Here is a 16651-nt window from a genome sequence, read left to right on the forward strand (position 1 = left end):
CAATGTAAGGCAGAGAATGAGGATGTATTTGCCTGAGGAAAAGCTGAAAGTAGGCTGGCAACAGATGTACAGGGCAGTGAAGTGTAATTGAAATGCCAGCAGCGATGGTCTTATCTCCACGGTACAGGAGCCTGCTGCCAGTCTGAACATCAGTTAAATGTCATTTTACCTAAGTCTGAATCAGCCTGCCACAATCCCTGCTCCTGTGATGGCAAGGAGGGAGGGGGAAGAGGAGGGGGTGTTGTAATAGGATTTCAGTAGCACACAGTTCACTTCCACCACCTGGACTTAGTTGGTAATTTGATATGGTCCATCAATAGGATTCATTTACTGCATGGTGATATTATTATCATTATTTATATATTTATTATTCTCTCCACCTACCTATTTCTTCCCCTGATTCTAATCAGGGATCCTGGCGGAGGAGGGGGTTCCCGGTGCATTTCCTGGGAGAGTAGGACATATCCCTCACTCAGCCATGAATTCATGTTTTAAAGCCAAGCTGGCCCCATGGTAGCCTGCCAGTTTCAGCATGATCATCTGCTAGGCCACCGTTTAACCACGCTATCTGTTGACAGACATGTCTTTTCATCTCTGCTTTATAGTGTGTTGTACTATCATGTATTGAAGCTCACTTTCTTATCTCTACTCTGACATAATAATCAGTCAGTATATACGATTGATGAGTGGTGTGTTGGCATCACGTTCATCTATTTCCCTCTCAGTGCTCACCTTCTGATATTTCTACCTTTTCATATCATCCCCTTTTTCTTGTTCTTGAATTCTTCTAATGGAATGTTCACGTTTGTCTTTCAGAGGGTGATTTTCAACATTGTCAACTTTAGCAAGACCAAGAGCCTGTATAGAGATGGCATGTCTCCAGTGGTGAAGTCCACCAGCCGGCCTAAATGGTACGTTCACGGTTTTCAAAATAAAACATTTAAACTGCACATTTTGGAACATGACATGCGATACAAGGACCTTCATGATGAAAGCTTAAACCCACACATTAACTGAGGTTTTACTTTAAACCTGAAACCTTCATGTTTATGATGATAGGAAAACCTACATGTAGTCAACCTCAGGCCATAACAGATCGATCCAGCAAAGCTTGTCCAAACTGTCAGAATCAGTCATCTAACAGGTGCATAAAGGGGCTGTTTGATCTCACTCAAACACGTCTTTACCAACGCAGTAGGTAGTGGTTGAGGGCAGATTTCTAGATTCTAACTTTTTCCAAAGTACCACTTGCTTGTTTATGATTTAGTTGTGCTAAAATTGGTCTGCTACAACCTGTTCAACCTGTACCTCTAGTTTTCCAGACATTAAAAATAGTGTTTGAAGTTGTGAGATTGGATATGTTGCTAAAGATGTTCCGTTGCCATGGCAGCGATGCCCTGGTAGTTAGAGGGACAGTGACAGGGATGTTGATTAGAGAATTAGACATGAGGCAAGAGCAGTTACATACCGTACATAACACTTTGTCGTAGACTTGGACCTACATAGGCTGTTGTTTTTTTAGAGGGAGGATCAGCTTAATATTGCGGAAATAATGTTGCTTCTGCATAATTTCCAATCCCCCATATTTTTCGGGGTAAATATATATATCCATACATGCATGCATACATATACACATATATACATACACATACCTATACAGACATAATACTTTTTTAAAGAATATACCTTTATTATTATTCCCGCAAACCCTTCCGCCGATCCCCCAATTGGAGTAAACTAAAACACTTCTGCTTTTACCTTCAATTTATACATCTTATACACATTCTACAGACACAGTCTACTTTACAATAGTTCTCTTGTTTGTTCTTAGTCCTTCCTCTATTTCTGATGTCCATCCAGTTTGATTTCTATTTGTAACTGTGCTATTTCACAGAAGTTCCCGAACCTATATACATTTTACAGATCCCGTATGCTTTACATTGTTTATCTTGTTATTAGTCCCACCCTTCAGCTCCACTCAACCCCTCCCATCTGTCTCTCAACATCATCCATTTCGGATTTCTATTTGCCATATATTTTTCCACTGTGCTGTGATGCTTCACAAAATAATTGAACCTTCCTATTCTCATAGATTCTACAGATTGTAAATTAAAAATAAACATTTTTGCTAAAATCATTATTATATTATTGATTGATTGACTATGGCTTTTCAAATCACCCAGTATTGCTATCTGTAGCGTTAGTTCTAGGCAAATGTTGCAATACTTCAGCCATTCCTGGACCTGTGACCAAAAACGAGCTACATATGGACAATACCAAAATAAATGATCTAATGACTCTGCCTCCTCACAGCAGAATCTGCAGAGCTGGGAAGATTGTATCCCCCATATATATAACATTCTATTAGTTGCAAGAATTTTGTATAGTAATTTATATTGAAAAATTCGAAGTTTTGAATCCGGCGTTTTGCGTATCAATTCATAAGCCATGTGCCATGGAATGGGTACATCGAAAATCTCTTCCCAACTATTGTGGCCCTTAAATGAAATTGGTATATGTTTTTATTTATCACACCTTTCTTTAACCATTTATGTTCTTTAATACAGAGCCGACATACAATTTCCTTTTTTCCCCTTCTACTTGCCTCTTCCATTTTTGTGGTAATGCTGCAATTAATTGGTTGTAATTTTAGATAGAGCAAACATTTCCATATGTCTGTGTTAGCAGCATGTGTGACATAACTCCACCAGTCCTATTTATGATATCATTAAAAAAAATGATACCTTTTTTAACATTTCTTCGATAAATACAGTTTATTTTTTTTAATCAATTAGTATATTTGAATTTAACCACAATATTTGTTGTACTATTTGTTCCGTCCTTTCAGGTGGATTAAGCTGAAATTGCAACCAACTTTCTAAGGCTTATTTAAAAAATAAAGATATTTTGGAGATTATTTCCTTTTCAAACAATCAAAAGTGAGCAGGTGTAATCTGAATAAAGGGGAAAAGGCCCTTCCTGAATATAGGATGAGACATTCGTACCAATTGACTAGAGAACCAGTTTGGATTTAAGTACAACTTTTGTATGACTGATGCCTTTAGTAAGAGGTCTAATGTTTTAATATTTAATCATTTCTGCCCACCAAATTCATATTCGTTATATAAATAGGCCCTTTTCATTTTATCTGGCTTGCCGTTCCAAATAAAATGGAATATTTTTTGTTCATATAATTTAAAAAGCAGGTCACTAGGTGTAGGCAAAGCCATAAGCAAATAGGTGAACTGTGATATAACTAAGGAGTTACTCAGGGTGATTTTTCCACAAATAGACAGCTATTTTCCTTTCCATGGTAGCAAGATCTTATCTATTTTTGCTAACTTTCTATAAAAATGTATTGGAGTGAGATCATTTCTTTCCTTTGGGATTTGTATACCGAGTATGTCTACATCTCCGTCAGACCATTTAATTGGTAAACTACATGGTAATGTAAAATGTGCATTTTTTTTGTGATCCAATACATAATATGGTACATTTATCATAATTTGGTTTTAATCTAGAGAGGATAGCAAAAGTATCTAGATCCTCTAAGAGGCCGTGGAGAGACTCCAATTGTGGTTTTAAAATAAAACATGAATCATCAGCGTACAATGACACCTTAGTTTTTAGGCCACGGATTTCTAATCCCTTAATATTATTGTTTGATCTAATCTTAGCAGCTAACATTTCGATGGCAATAATAAATAGATATGCCGATAGTGGACAACCTTGTTTTACTCCTCTAGACAGTTTAAAACTTTCTGAGATGTAGCTATTATTTATTATTTTACACCTAGAGTTACTATACATAACGTTAACCCATTTTATAAGAGATTCCCCAAAATTGAAATATTCTAGGCATTTATATATAAACTCCAGTTGTACTTTATCAAAAGCCTTTTCAAAATCAGCTATGAAAACCAGGCCTGGTGTCCCCGATATTTCATAGTGTTTTATTGTTTCCAGTACTTGTCTTATATTATCTCCAATGTATCGTCCATGTAAAAAAACCTGTCTGATCAGGATGAATAATATCTGACAATACTTTTTTTATTCTATGTGCCAAGCATTTTTCTAGGATTTTTGCATCACAACACTGAAGTGTAAGAGGTCTCCAATTTTTTTTATGGACTGGATCTTTATATATACCACTTGGGTCCTGTTTCAGTAATAATGATATCAGACCTTCTTGTTGCATGTCTGATAATCTACCATTTATATAGGAGTGGTTAAAACAAGCCAATAATGGTCCTCTGAGTATACCAAAAAACGTTTTGTATACTTCCACTGGTATGCCATCCAGCCCTGGAGTTTTCCCATCGTTAAAGGCCCCAATTGCAATTATTCCTTCTCTTTTAGCCAGGTAAATACTGATTGTCTTTTCTTATTATCTGCTAGGCCATTAGAATTGTAACTGGCTCTACTTATTTCACCACCTATCATAATGAGACACAACTTTCAATTATTTTTATCAAAATACATGTTTGTAAACGTGCCATTAAAATGTAACATGATGATTGAGTGTCTATATAGCTGTACCATGATCTTTGCATTTCTACTAAGTAATCCTCCAATTGGTCCCTACTATTCCACCCGCTAAAAGCCCTCCTCATCCTGAGTTGGGTTGTCATCCCAATGCCCTGCAGACCACCCTCGACCCCCTGTATGCCATAACCCATAACCGACTGGGATCCATCCTTTGAAAAGAGCACACAGTGCCATTTACCGAATTGAAGTAGATTAACTGCCAAATGCATTTCCATCGTCCTCACCTCAATTTGTATTATATATAGCTGTGGATCATCCTCTATTGTCCCTAACGTCTTTTACTCCTTCGCAACAGTTGTTGGATACACACATACACCCACACACACTCAACCCATACCCCCACACAACCATAAGCTCACTTACTCAACAATTGCACCACCCCAGAGCCCAACTCAAGAAAGGTCTTGATTTACAAATGCACTTGCAGTTGCAGCTGCAGGAGAAGGCCTGCAAGGCCGCACAAAAAATAGGCACAAATTTAGAGATTTTATTTACCATTGTCACATCCTAGATGATAGAGGTCAAATGTACACCTTTTCCCTGAAACACCCACAATACGGTTACCAATATTGACCATATTCCCAAGCATCCCATGCAGTCCTACTTGATTCTGTGCCACTAGGGTCACAATAATATACCCCCTCTCTGAATGTTCGAGTGTGACCCCCTCCCCATAGGTTACTTCAGCTTGTGTTGCCAGTACTGCCACTGCCTGGGTGGGGGCACCCCACCGGAATCCCCACCGGCTAGGTACAAGGTCATCAAGGTTCTCATTAGCAGCTTTGAGAATTTCCTTGTATATTATGCTCACCCTTTAGGGGGCTTTGGCTATATTGAAGAAACACTGAACCAAACATCTTGGTTAGATGTAAAATTGTGAGACTAAAATTTTCTCGGCTAAAACGTCAACATTTATGACAGATTTCTTTAGTTATCTTAGATTCATTTGGACTATTTTGAGGACAAACATTACTATTGCCAATTTCTTCTCATTTTTCAAGCGAAGGTCTTTTAAGGGAGTATGCGAGCGCACTCGTTCGGTTCACCTAGCCGAGTTCGGCTAGGCACCAGCCGAACCAAAGCATGTGGAAGGCTTAAGACTGATGCATTAGAATTCCAAAACGGATGTGTCTGGGCCCATTTGCATGTGAACCGTTGGGTGCTTATGTGATGGCTGTCGGAGGTAATAGTCGGAGACTGATGGATGCAGAGGTGGGGCGGGAGGGTGTCGTGGGGCTGGCCGCTGTCTGCCAGACACACCGATGCACGGGGCGTGCCCGTTCAACAGGAGCCTTGACATCTGTCATAAGGCGATCAAGGGCAGCCATTGAAACACCAGGCATCTGCCACAGGAAACTGTCGACGTCTGCCAACCCCTGGTCACAGGCTAATGGGGAGAGACAATGAGAATGAGATGCCAGAGAGCAACAATAAACTACTTTGCATCTCACAGCCAGATTCACACTTTTTACATGCCATGTTACCATAGGGCTGTTCTGACTCTTTGAGCTCCACTTTCTCTCAATGTGTTCCGTTCAATGGCTTTGTGTGCAAATTTGTTTTATCTTGATCTGGTGGGGAAACTTTATGGGAAAATTAAATAAATTTAAAAAAAGAACTTGTTGTGCTGTAAGAAATGCTATTACTCTATACTACCTTGTTCTATTCCTGTTGTGAGAGAAAAAGTGGATACCTATCAATATTTTCTACAAGATGTATTAAAGGATACAATGGGGAATAGATGTTTTTGGCTATTGATGTGGCTATATGTGGAATTGCAATGACCCTGTGCCATTTATGAAAGGGGAATATCCAACTGAGACCACTTCTGCCTACAAATGCCACAGTCCACCTCATCAAAGGACTGCGTGGGGAGGCCTAATCTAACAGTGCCTCCCCCCATTTCCACAACCCCAGTCCCCCCATTTCCACAACCCCAGTCCCCCCACTGACACAACCCTAGTCCCCCCCACTGCTACAACCCTAGTCCCCCCACTGCTACAACCGTAGTCCCCCCACTGCTACAACCCTAGTCCCCCCACTGCCACAACCCCAGTGCCACAACTCCAGTCCCCCCCAGTGCCACAACCCCAGTCCCCCTCACTGCAACAACCCCAGTCCCCCTCACTGCAACAACCCCAGTCCCCCTCACTGCAACAACCCCAGTCCCCCTCACTGCAACAACCCCAGTCCCCCCCACTGCAACAACCCCAGTCCCCCCCCACTGCAACAACCCCAGTCCCCCCCCACTGCAACAACCCCAGTCCCCCCCCACTGCAACAACCCCAGTCCCCCCCCACTGCAACAACCCCAGTCCCCCCCCACTGCAACAACCCCAGTCCCCCCGCACTGCCACAACCCCCAGTACCCCCGCACTGCCACAACCCCCAGTCCCCCCGCACTGCCACAACCCTAGTCCCCCGCACTGCCACAACCCCAGTCCCCCGCACTGCCACAACCCCAGTCCCCCACACTGCCACAACCCCAGTCCCCCACACTGCCACAACCCCAGTCCCCCTCACTGCAACAACCCCAGTCCCCCCTCACTGCAATAACCCCAGTCCCCCCCACTGCAACAACCCCAGCATAGTGGGAGGCCAATGCTGGGAACACTGTATGCAGCAAGGCACTAAAGTAATACTGAAGAAAAAAAAACACGACAACATAATACACTTTTTGGCTTAAATGCAAAGCCTTATGCTTGGGGCAAATCCAACACACCATTGAGTAACTGCCTCCTTATTTTCAAGCATGGTGGTGGCTGCATCATGGCATGGGTATGCTTGACATCGGCAAATAGTGGGGATAAAATGTTTTTCAGGATAAAAAGAAACGTAATGGAGCTAACCACAGGCAAAATCCTAGAAAACCTGTTTCAGTCTGCTTTACACAGGACAATAACCTACAACACAAGGCCAATTCTACACTGGAGTTGCTTACCAAGAAGACAGTGAATGTTCGTGAGTGGCCAAGTTACAGTTTTGACTTAAATCTGCTTGAAATTCTATGGCAAGACTTGAACATTGCTGTCTAGCCATGATCCCCAACATCTTGACAGAGCTTGAAGAATTATGAAAAAAATGATGGGCTAATATTGCGCAATACAAGTGTCTAAAGCTCTTAGAGACTCAGCTGTAATCGCTGCCAAAGGTGTTTCTAACTTGTATTGACTCAGGGACCTTCAAGTGAAGGTCTTTTAAGAGAGTATGTGAGCACATTCGTTTGGTTTGGCTAGCCGAGTTCGGCTAGACGCCAGCCAAACTGAAGCATGCTGACGCCTTAATAAATGCATTTATATATTGTATGCTATTGGAAAAATTATATTTTGGTTGTGTTTATGAAGGTCTTGGGCAACATCAAAATACGGAAAAAAATGTATTTCAAAGAATACAATAGCATTTTCATTCGTTTATGTTACCGTAGGCTATCCATTGCCGCATGCTCACTGTGGAGCGCATTGGAACGGTGGTTACTCTTAGAAAAAGTTATATTTTGAAATAGAGCTCATCTCTTCAATTTGTATAGTTATTTGTCAATGTTAAGGGTTTTGGAATCCTCAGAATTTGCTCTTTCTGATACTGTATAGAAATCAAAACGTCTTACCTGTTGTGACTCTAAAGGAGGAGTAGAAAAAGTTACGTGTTCTCTTAAAACTGCTGATATCACATTTGGTTTGTGTTATCACAATTCTTACAACATATGTGTGTTAAATAGACATATTTAGGAAAAGTCAAGGATGGAGGGGGGCATGATTTTAAAAATGGCAGAGATATTTGAATTATTATGTCATATTGAGTCAAAATGACTCACTCGGCTCTTCTAGTGTTACATTGTGTGTGAAACAGTGAGGGAACTATGGTCAAGATGAATTCCCAGACTTGGGAGAAGACTAATAGGCTACATTTAACATTGCTGTCACTCTTAATAGTGATAGGCCTATTAATAGGCCTATTGTTACTTTGCTTGCAGTCACTAACCCAGTGTTATCAACAAATTAGGTGGTGATACTGTTGATATTTTGAATAATAAAACTCCCTCTTGATTCATGGTTGAATAAAGTTTATTCCGTTGTTCCCAGCTGGAGCTGTTAGGCCTACATTAGGTAGACTAGTTACTGTAAGCCTATTGGTTTTAAGCTGTTTAATACTGCACTAATCATTTAACTCTGGTCATGTTTTAAGTAATTAAGCTCTTGTGGCCAAATATTTAAGGGACAAGCACAGCATGAGTACCTCAGTATTCTAATACCTTGTTTAATCAAGGCTCAGTAAAACTTTCGAAAGGCTTTTTAAACCCATATGAAAGAATGAATACAACTCGGTGAGCTTACTGAGACAAACATGACAGTTTTTTTGGCCATAAGTGGTCAAGATGCTTTTAAAAGAGCTTCCATTTGCTTTTCATCATGACAACAAAGCAGGCTCAAAAGTAGCAATCTTCTTTTGACATTGACAGATATGAAATATATACAGTGCATTGGGAAAGTATTCAGACCCCTTGAATTTTCCACATTTTGTTACAACCTTATTCTAAAATAGATTAAAATGTTTTTTCCCCTTATCAATCTACACACAATACCCCATAATATATTTTTTCCAAATTTATAAAAAAAAAAAAAAAGATTTCACATTTACATAAGTATTCAGACCTTTTACTCAGTACCTTGTTGAAGCACCTTTGGCAGAGATTATAGCCTTGAGTCTTCTTGGGTATGACACCTATATTTGGGGAGCTTCTCCCATTACTCTCTGCAGATCCTCTTAAGCTCTGTCAGGTTGGATGGGGAGCATTTGCTGCACAGCTATTTTCAGGTCTCTTCAGAGATGTTAGATCGGGTGCAAGTCCGGGATCTGGCTGGGCCACTCAAGGACATTGAGTCTTGTCATGAAGCCACTCCTGCGTTATCTTGGCTGTGTGCTTAGGGTCGTTGTCCTTTTGGAAGGTGAACCTTTGACCCAGACTGAGGCCCTGAGCGCTCTGGAGCAGGTTTTCATCAAGGACCTCTCTGTACTTTAATCCATTCATCTTTCCCTCGATTAGTCTCCCAGTCACTGCCGCTGAAAAACATCCCCACAGCATGACACTGCCACCACTATGCTTCACCGTAGGGATGGTGCCAGATTTCCTCCAGATGTGATGCTTGACATTCAGGCCAAAGAGTTCAATCTTGGTTTCATCAGACCAAAGAATCTTGTTTCTCATGGCCTGAGAGTCTTTAGGTGCCTTTTGGAAAACTCCAAGAGGTCTGTCATGTGCCTTTTACTGAAGAGTGGCTTCTGTCTGGCCACTACCATAAAGGCCTGTTTGGTGGAGTGCTGCAGAGATGGTTGTCCTTCTGGAAGGTTCTCCCATCTCCACAGAGAAACTCTAGAGCTCTGTCAGAGTGACCATTGGGTTCTTGGTCACCTCCCTGACCAAGGCCCTTCTCCCTCGATTGCTCAGTTTGGCCGGGCGGCCAGCTCTAGGAAGAGTCTTGGTGGTTCCAAACGTCTAACATTTAAGAATGATGGAGACCACTGTGTTCAAATCATATCACATTTTATTTGTCACATGCACGAATACAACCAACAATGCAGTTTTAAGAAAATAACTAAAAAAGTAGGAGATAAGAATAACAAATAATTAAAGAGCAGCAGTAAATAGCAATATCGGGGCTTTATACAGGGGATACCGGTACAGAGTCAATGTGCGAGGGCACCGGTGTCGAGGTATTGGGGTAATATGTACATGTAGTTAGAGCTATTAAAGTGACTATGCATCGATAATAACAGTAGAGTAGCAGCAGCGTAGAAGAAGGGGACCTTCAATGCTGCAGAAACATTTTGGTACCCTTCCCCAGATCTGTGCCTCAGCACAAGAGAGAGAGAGAAATGGGGAATAGATTACATTTGCTGTATATATCAGTGAAAAAGTCACACTTTTGAAAATATTTTTAATATTTCTTCCAACCCGGAAGTCAGCCGCACCAATGTGTCGGAGGAAACACTCTGCACTTGGCGACCTGGTTAGCGTGCACTGTGCCCGGCCCGCCACAGGAGTCGCTTGTGTGCGATGAGACAAGGATATCCCTACCTACTGGTTGTGCTACTGGGGGCTAGGTTGTGTTCCCCTGTGAGAGACCGCAATCAGATAAGAACCCATTGCCAAGTGCAGGGATCCATCGTAGACCTGAAGGTGCAGTAATAAGAGGAGATAGAGCACTGTATTTTGATTGTGTTACAGCAAGCAGTTTATGCCAGGTGATAAATGCTAGCGTTGAGGGAGCTGACATAGCTGGAGCACCTTGTGAGCTGCTGGCCCATTCTGACACCCTCCATCAGTATTAGTTTGATCAGAGTTGGGAGAGATGGGGTGATGGACAGTGTGTAATGTTTAGGAGATGTCAGCCAGTGAGTTAATGTTATGTGAATGGCCCCGGGCCATTGTTATCCAAATGGGACTTTTTATTGGAAGCCCTCCCACTTCTTGATATATCTCCCAAGTGAACTTCACCGCTCTGTAGTTAAGTGGATCGAAGCCAGTGTACAGCTCATGCGTGGGCGTGTGGAGTCAGCCTCTTCTCAACAGGTCTGTGGGCTTTTTAACATTCTGCTCATCCACCCCCGAGCTGCATGAGGAAGAGCTTGCAGACAATTGAACCGGCTGACTTCTGATCTCTCCTGTTTCCTTAGAGGAATATAGGATTTCCCTGGGAGGGGTCGGGCTCAAGCTATGACATGACTCATCTCTTTGCAGTGTGATTCTCTGATTTTTACCATCGCAGAGCTCCCCACCACCAGCCCAGCAAAATCCACCACTAGCAATAGCAGCAGATAATCACATCTTTCCTTTGTTTATTCTCTTGACTACTCCTCTCTCTATGGAGGAGCTCTCCTCCTCCAGATTGTCGTTGCATTACAAATGGATGTGAAACTGTGATGAGAGGATGCAGCCATAGAACTGGCATTCTCAGTTGTTTGTGTGTTGTGTTTGCGTAAGCTCAGAGAGTGTGCCATATTTTCCTCTGCTTTTCTTTCCAAGGTGTTGACCTTCTGGACAATGCTGTCTGCCAACGGGCCCCCTTGTGTTCACTTATTTGTTGGACTGATAGAGCAAAGAATTACTAAGCATCCTTTTTTCTCCAGAGCAAATAAAAAAATCTGTGTGTGTAATGTAATTCAGCGCATGGCATCCAGGCTTTTTCTAGTTGGGAGCATGCTGAATGGCAGAGTGGCTCAACCCACAGATGCTGCTGGGAGCTCCCAGGTTGAGGGGAAGAGAAGGAGATAACTTCTGTCTATAACAGCTCTCATTATGTGAGCTGAAGCAAGTGAGAAAGCAGCATAGATCCGCCACAATATAGCACTACCTTTTAGACAGGGATTTATTGTGTTTTGCACTCAAACGTATGTTTTATTGATAATTCTCTTCACGTCCAGAATTCTGTCAGCTGTAATTAGCATTTCATTTTTTCAGCACTCAGCAGCTTTCAAGTAAAAATAGACAGCCCTCTTAATAACTGAGCAAACAAATTAAGAGTTGGAGAAAGGAAAAGTAGAACAAAAACAGTGACAAAAGTTAGAGGTAGCCAGCCTTGGACAAGGGTTTTATGAAAGAAAAAAAACATACACACTAAGTGTTCTGTAAGTAGCAGTGCTCCATTTTCAGTTGGTGGGGCAATTTTTATTTTGTACAAAATCTTTTCTGTGAGCATCTGATGCTACAAAATAGTAAATTCTATTTGGAGATGTCTCCAGCTCCATCAGGGCTCATGTTAGCGGTAATTGCTCTGTCAATCACAGCAAGTCCTGCTGCGCTCTGGACCATTTAAGCCCTGGGTAAGGGAGGCTGGCCTCAGTGGGGGAGACAGACAGACAGACAGCGTCTCAGGTCTCCCCTCTGCGTCTCTCCTCTCCCCTGCCCATCCGTCTCAAACATCCTGCTCTCCGATCACTACTGGCCACAGCAACTACCTTTGTCTTTATCACAGCCCAGACACAGTCGACAGTCCTAAATGTATGGACATTTAAAAATAGTTTTAAAAAATAAATAAAAAAATGCTCTTCAGGTCTCTCACGAGTATGTGGAGTATCTCATTTACTAACAATAAGGTAGTGTACCATATTAGCTAGTTATGTTTTCACTCTAACTTGTCCTTGAAAAGTAGCTTGTTTAATTTTGTTTTTATATTTTCAGCAAAAAAGTTATGGAAGTTTCAATGAACATCAAACAGTGGCGGTCGCTGACTGGAGGGGTGGGGGTGGGAGGGGTTGGAGTTGTCAACAAAGCAGCATGGCAGAAATATGATGCCAAGGTTTCGAATTAGCGGTAGTTTCTTTGAGAAGATAATAAAGTGCTCTGTGCATTTGAACAACAGCATTAATACACCTATTTCACTTTTGCGTGTCAGAAACCGGATGACCACTGCTGCACATGCTGCCACTGTTTTGAACAGATTAGTTATACTATTTAGAATGAGCAGCCAGCTCATGAACGACTGAGTGCACCAGGGAGAACGCAACAAGCATGCAGATGCAATAAGTGAAAACACATTATCTATCTGGGGATAGCTAGCATAATGTCTCAAAGCATGATAGCCAGTTAACTTTGATAACTTCATATTTCCCAGTTAGTCAGATATTAGTTTAGATAGACTTGAAATTGGGTAAGGGGAAAGGGGATACCTGGTCAGTTCAACTGAATGCATTCAATTAACATGTCTTCCGCATTTAACCTAACCCTTCTGAATCAGAGAGGTGCTGGGGGCTGCCTTGATCGACGTCCTTTCTCTGCTACCGCTTGTGGAGCAGGTTGAGAGCTTCAAATTCCTTGGTGTCCACATCAACAACAAACTAGATTGGTCCAAACACTCCAAGACAGTCGTGAAGAGGGCACGACAAAGCCTATTCCCCCTCAGGAAACTAAAAAGATTTGGCATGGGTTCTGAGATCCTCAAAAGGTTCTACAGCTGCAACATTGAGAGCATCCTGACCGGTTGCATCACTGCCTGGTACGGCAATTGCTCGGGCCTCCGGCCGCAAGGCACTTCAGAGGGTAGTGCGTACGGCCGGGTACATCACTGGGGCTAAGCTGCCTGCCATCCAGGACCTCTACACCAGGCGGTGTCGAGGAAGGCCCTAAAAATTGTCAAAGACCCCAGCCACCCCCAGTCATAGACTGTTCTCTCTACTACTGCATGGCAAGCATTACCGGAGTGCCAAGTCTAGGACAAAAGGCTTCTCAACAGTTTTTACCCCCAAGCCATAAGACTAATGAACATGTAATCAAATGGCTACCCGGACTCTTTGCATTGTGTGCCCCCCCAACCCCTCTTTTCACTGCTGCTACTCTCTGTTTAACATATATGCATAGTCACATTAACTATACATTCATGTACATGCTACCTAAATTGGCCCGACCAACCAGTGCTTCCGCACATTGGCTAACCGGGTTATCTGCATTGAGTCCCACCACCCGCCAACCCCTCTTTTTACGCTACTGCTACTCTCTGTTCATCATATATGCATAGTCACTTTAACCATACCTACATGTACATACTACCTCAATAAGCCTGACTAACAGGTGTCTGTATATAGCCTTGCAACTATTTTTTCATGTCTTTTTACAGTTTTTATCTCTGGGACCCACAGGATTACAAATCAGAGCAAGATTACTGAATGTAAGCCCATTATTTACCTTCAGAGGTGAATGTATCAAACCAAGTGCTGTGATGAAAGTTTTTTGTTGTTGTGTACTCTCATCAAACAATATCATGGTATTTTTTTCACTGTAATAGCTACTGTAAATTGGACAGTGCAGTTAGATTAACAAGAATTTAAGCTTTATGCACATATAAGACATGTTTATGTCCTGGAAGGTTGGATGTTACTTACAACGTCATTCTAGTCACATTAGCACGTTAGCAACAACCGTCTAGGGATAGGGACACCAATCCAGTAGAGTCTAACTAGCTAGCAAGCTACCAGCTAGTTATAGCTAGTTAGCTAGCTGCTTATCAAAGGTTATCAACTGGTTAATTTGACCAACAAATTGACCCGACTATTTATACATTTTTCTTCTCAAAATGAATGTAGCTGACTGTTTAATTTGATATGCTCTGTGATACACCCGGTTTTATGCAATACAAAAAAAAATTGTCCTACCAGAGAAGGTTCTAGCTAGTGTACTGTATCCCTCTGTCCTTTGACTCTTGTTGGATGTAATAATATATGCCATTTAGCAGACGATTTACATGCGTGCATACATTTTAGGTATGGATGGTCCCAGGAATGGAACCCACTACTCTGGCGTTATACAATTCATTCCACAGGTGTTCGATGGGTTTGAGGTCAGGGCACTGGGTAAGCCAGTCAAGTTCTGTATGGACCTCGCTTCGTTCACGGGGGCATTGTCATGCTGAAACAGGAAAGGGCCTTCCCCAAACTCTTGCAGCAAAGTTAGAAGCACAGAATCGTCTAGAATGTAATTGTATGCTGTAGCGTTAAGATTTCTCTTCACTAGAACTAAGGGGCCCGAACCATGAAAAACAGCCCCAGACCATTATTCCTCCTCCATCAAAATTTACAGTAGACACTATGCATTCGGGCAGGTAGCGTTCTCCTGGCATCCACCAACCCAGATTCGTCCGTCGACTGCCAGATAGTGAGGCGTGATTCATCACTCCAGGGAACACGTTTCCACTGCTCCACCACCTTAGCCGACGCTTGGCAACTCGGTAGTGAGTGTTGCAACCGAGGACAGACTATTTTTACGCGCTACACACTTCAGCACTCGGCGGTTCCGTTCTGTGAGCTTGTGTGGCCTACCACTTTGCGGCTGAGATGTTGTTGCTCCTAGACATTTCCACTTCACAATAACAGCACTTAAAGATGACCGGGGCAGCTCTTGCAGGACAGAAATTTGACAAACTGACTTGTTGGAAAGGTGGCATCCTATGACGGTACCACGTTGAAAGTCACAGAGCTCTTCAGTAATGCCATGCTACTGCCAATTTTTGTCGATGGAGATTGCATGGCTGTGTGCTCAATTGTATACACCTGTCAGCAATGGGTGTGGCTGAAATAGCCGAATCCAGTGTGTCCACACACTTTTGTATATATAGTGTATATTTTTTGGGGGGAGGTGACCAATCACAAAATGGGCGGGCCGCGACTAACTTCAAATCTATTATGCATTCATGGCATGCACAAACAAAGCACTATATTACGTGGCTCTTATTATATCCCATATAAAGTCTTAAATACAGGCATTCTTAATATAAAATAGTTTGTAGAAAGGGTTACACCGTTATGCTTCCTTTGGAATGTTTTTAAAGAAGTGGCTGCTTTGTTACATATTTGTTTAGAGAATTTGACAATGTAAAAATATATAAATAAAGTCAAAGTTGAATGAAGTACTTGGCAGAGAAGCCCAGGACTCATTTGGTAATGGTCTTTGATTGCACTGGGAAGGGCCATATGAATTCTTAATGAAAAGTCATTTCTGATGTAAGAGCCTAGAGGATGCATTAGGCTGATTTGATATATATATTTTTTTGACTAAATGTTTAAGTTGTTTTGATTCAACAACCTTGAATATTGATTAAGGTATTCTTATTGTTTTGTTTTTGTTATTAAGTGTATGACCTCCTCTCTTCAATGTTACTGGTGTCCTCGGGAGCGGTTTGAGTGTGCTGAGGGTCTCCATGAGAGGTAAACTCTAGCCCTACTGAACACCAAAGGAGCAGTCTGTGTTTGCTAGGCAGGCACATTGTGTACCACAGAGAGGTAGTCTCCAACACACATAGAGCTCAATCACCAACCACAGAGGGAGGGAGAACGCTTGGCCACGGAACCTAGGAGACCCTCTCTGAAATGACACAGCATGCAGATCAACCGCATTAACTCCTATCAATCCCTACTGTCCAAGAACAAAACAAACTATTTTCAAATTCGCCCACTGCAAACCTGTCTGGAAGTAAACAGTTGGTGTTTAATGGTAGCCAGGACAAATGATTTCCTCCTGAAGAGTACAATAGCAGAATCACGAGAGAATTCAGACATTTTAAAAGAACGATAGAAGATAGACAGGAAAGGTTGCAGGGACTACTTTGATTCCCAACTCC

The 16651-nt window shown here is 42.1% G+C and overlaps 1 protein-coding gene across 1 annotated transcript in view; it reads left to right on the plus strand.

Annotated features, from left to right (window-relative positions):
- The window catches only part of agbl4 (AGBL carboxypeptidase 4), a 407773-nt gene that overhangs the window by 154145 nt on the left and 236977 nt on the right, over positions 1 to 16651 (plus strand). Inside the window, exon 4 of the mRNA XM_020499111.2 lies at positions 817 to 911. Within this exon, the coding sequence (XP_020354700.2) occupies positions 817 to 911 (95 nt within the window). The remainder of the gene's footprint in view (positions 1 to 816; positions 912 to 16651) is intronic.

Source organism: Oncorhynchus kisutch, linkage group LG13 (genome assembly GCF_002021735.2).
Source record: "Oncorhynchus kisutch isolate 150728-3 linkage group LG13, Okis_V2, whole genome shotgun sequence".
In the NCBI taxonomy this organism is placed as follows: Eukaryota; Metazoa; Chordata; class Actinopteri; order Salmoniformes; family Salmonidae; genus Oncorhynchus; species Oncorhynchus kisutch.